The sequence below is a fragment of the Bison bison genome, unplaced genomic scaffold (genome assembly GCF_000754665.1).
Source record: "Bison bison bison isolate TAMUID 2011002044 unplaced genomic scaffold, Bison_UMD1.0 scf7180017864508, whole genome shotgun sequence".
Taxonomy (NCBI): domain Eukaryota; kingdom Metazoa; phylum Chordata; class Mammalia; order Artiodactyla; family Bovidae; genus Bison; species Bison bison.
Window position 1 is genome coordinate 4,447,238 of NW_011495064.1, and position 2,951 is coordinate 4,450,188.

Genomic DNA, 2,951 nt, shown 5'->3' on the forward strand with positions numbered 1-2,951 from the left:
TGCCAGGGCCCGTGCGATGCAGCGGGCTTCCACCATCGATGTGGCAGGCGACATGCTGGGCCTCTCTCTGGCAGGTGAGCCTCAGCAGGCTGCCTGTGGGCCCTCGCGGTGGCAGTGCCAGGGGGTGCGGGGCCGGGCAGCCCCATTTGAACTGGAATAGGGAAAGTCAGCCCTCTTCCTGGGACTTGCATCCCCTGGAACCTGCCCGCCGAGGTTTTCCAGGTTGCATGGGCACTGGCCAGTAGGTAATGCGGGAGTGTCCACAGTGCCTGTGTGACAGGTGCCCAGACCATAGTGAAAGCCCTTTGCATTGTGGATGTGCAGGCCCAGGGGGAGGGGTTTAGTCTCGGGGTCCGCAACTTCTTAGGAATCTCAAATCATCTCATGTAACAGTTTGGGAGAAGGCAGAGTGTTGGGTTCCCCCCCCCTCCCCATCCCATTTTATTGAGGAGTAATTGACATATCAGTACATCACTGTAAGTTCAAAATGTAGAGCTTGCTGGTTTGATGTATGGATACTGTGTCGCCACTGGTGACTGGGCTTTTTGCATCAAATTGGAAAGCAGGGAAAAGTTGATTAAGGCTGATTTTTTTGTCATTTCTCTTTTATCCAGGAAACGTACAAGATCCAGATGAGCCCATTTTAGAATTCAGCTTAGGTAGGTGTCTGTAATTTTTTGTGTTAATATACATGCAGCTTAAAACCCGAGACAAAAGCACCGCAACTGGCAGGAGTTTTTCCAGAGACCTTGGCACTGCCACCACGGCTGTGGAAGTGCTTCTGAGAAGCGGAGGCCGAGAGGCCGGTGGGAGCCTCCTGCGCGTGGGAGGGGACCTCAGCTGCCTGGCATGGGATGCCCGTCTCCTCCACGTGTGCTCCGTCCAGGCTGGTGGTGGGAAGCAGGCAGGAGGGGACCCCAGAGATGCAAAGTCAGCCTCGCTGGGGAGAGGCAGGAGGGGTGAGGACATGGGGCTCAGGGCCACGTTGCTCTCCCTGCGGTGTTGCTCTCTGGCGCTCAGATCCTTGCTCCACGAGCAGAGGCACTGACGCCCTCGTGCTCCTCGCTCTTGAGCCTCAGTGAGAGCGTGCCTGGAGTCGGGCAGCATGGCTCACTGTGGGCTCACCCTCAGGAGCTTCTTCTCCAGGGCCCAGCACTCACTGGTATTCCTCTCCTTGTCCTGTCCCTGAAAGGCTGCTGAGTGAGGCGTGCCCACCTCGCCCTCCCCACCCTCCTTCCCATCCTAATTCTGCCTGGCTACTCCTCAAGGCTGGAAGCTCTCTCTGGTGAAAGTAAACTCAGTCCTCCACAGAGATGCAGAAATGCTGGCCTTTAGAACCCAGCCAAAGCAGTCAGCTGGCCACCCTGTTACTGTCGGGGAGCCTGCCTAGGCCAGCATGCCCCGCCGCCTCCTGAGACCGCCTTTTTAGAACTGAATGTACGTTTGCCTGTGCTGACGAGGACGGGCGCACGTGTGCTGATCGCAGTCTTATTCGTAATAACCAGCACTGGAAACAGCATCCATCAGCTGGAAGATTAACTATGTTGTGTGCGTACAGAGGATGGCTGCTCAGCTGAGAGAAGGCCCAAGTCCCTGACACACCCCTGGGTGCGTCTCAGAATCCGTGAAAAGTGTGAAAAGTGAAAGAAGCCGTAACAAGAGGCTGGGTGTTGTGTAACTCCATTTTCGTGAAAGTCAGAAGGACGAGTCTGTAGCGAGAGCGCACAGGTTAATGCTTACCTGGGAGCGAGGTGAGGGCAGGGAGCACAGGGAGCCCTTTGGGGCGATGGAGGTGCTCCCTGTCTGGACAGAAGTGGTGGGACTAGGAGTGTGTGCGCTGATCAGAACCGAGTGCCACACTTAAAGCGGATGTGTTTTACATACAAATTATTCCTCGAAGGTGATATAAAGCAAAATGAAAGAAGAGATTGCTGGAAGGCTCACAACATGAAAAAGAAAAAGATTAGAAACAACAGAACTTGGGCTTCCCTGGGAGTCCCATGGTTAAGAGTCCTCCTGCCAATGCAGGGGACACAGGTTCGATCGCTGGTCCAGGAAGAACGCCTGCGTTGTGGAGTAACTAAGCCTGTGCATCACGACTGCTGAAGCCCGCGTGCCCTAGAGCCCGAGCTCCGCAATAAGAGAAGCCGCTGCAAGTGCGAAACCCGCACGCCACAGCTAGAGAGCAGCCCCCACTCACCGCACCCAGAGAAAAAGCCTGCACAGCAAGGAAGACCCAGCCCAGCCAGAAATGAGTAAATAAAACGATCCAAAAGAGGGAATAAACCGAGGAAAAGGAAGATCCAGGAAACAGCCCAACACAGGAGAGAAGTCACAGAAATCCTTTAATGAATAGTATTTGCTTAGCTCTAATCGGAGAAGGCAATGGCACCCCACTCCAGTACTCTTGCCTGGAAAATCCCATGGACGGAGGAGCCTGGTGGGCTGCAGTCCATGGGGTCGCTAGGAGTCGGGCACGACTGAGCGACTTCACTTTCACTTTTCACTTTAATACATTGGAGAAGGAAATGGCAACCCACTCCAGTGTTCTTGCCTGGAGAATCCCAGGGACGGGGGAGCCTGCTGGGCTGCGGTCCATGGGGTTGCACAGAGTTGGACATGACTGAAGTGACTTAGCAGCAGCAGCTCTAATAATGTAGGACATGGATGTAACAAAAACGTTGAGTTAACCTGACTATAGAGACAGAATGAGAGTTCATATAATGGAGATAAAAATCTTCACCCTATAATAGAAATCTAGAAATCAGGACATTTCTGAATCTGACAAGTCAAGGGCAATAATATAGTCATATTAATTAGACATATGGAGGAAGAAACAGCTTAAAAAGGTGAGGGAGAGTTTTATGTTAAATGAATTTTACTATACACACACACAAAACAGAAGGTGAGGAGTAGGAGCCAGATAATTGAATGGTCAAATATTTTATCTT

At 52.6% G+C, this 2,951-nt stretch overlaps 1 protein-coding gene across 1 annotated transcript in view; it reads left to right on the top strand.

Annotated features, from left to right (window-relative positions):
- The first annotated feature begins 6 nt into the window (after positions 1-6).
- The window catches only part of INPP4A (inositol polyphosphate-4-phosphatase, type I, 107kDa), a 50,705-nt gene continuing 47,760 nt past the window's right edge, over positions 7-2,951 (top strand). The window contains exons 1-2 of the mRNA XM_010829858.1: positions 7-74; positions 615-659. Of these exons, the coding sequence (XP_010828160.1) occupies positions 17-74; positions 615-659 (103 nt within the window). The 5' untranslated portion in view covers positions 7-16. The remainder of the gene's footprint in view (positions 75-614; positions 660-2,951) is intronic.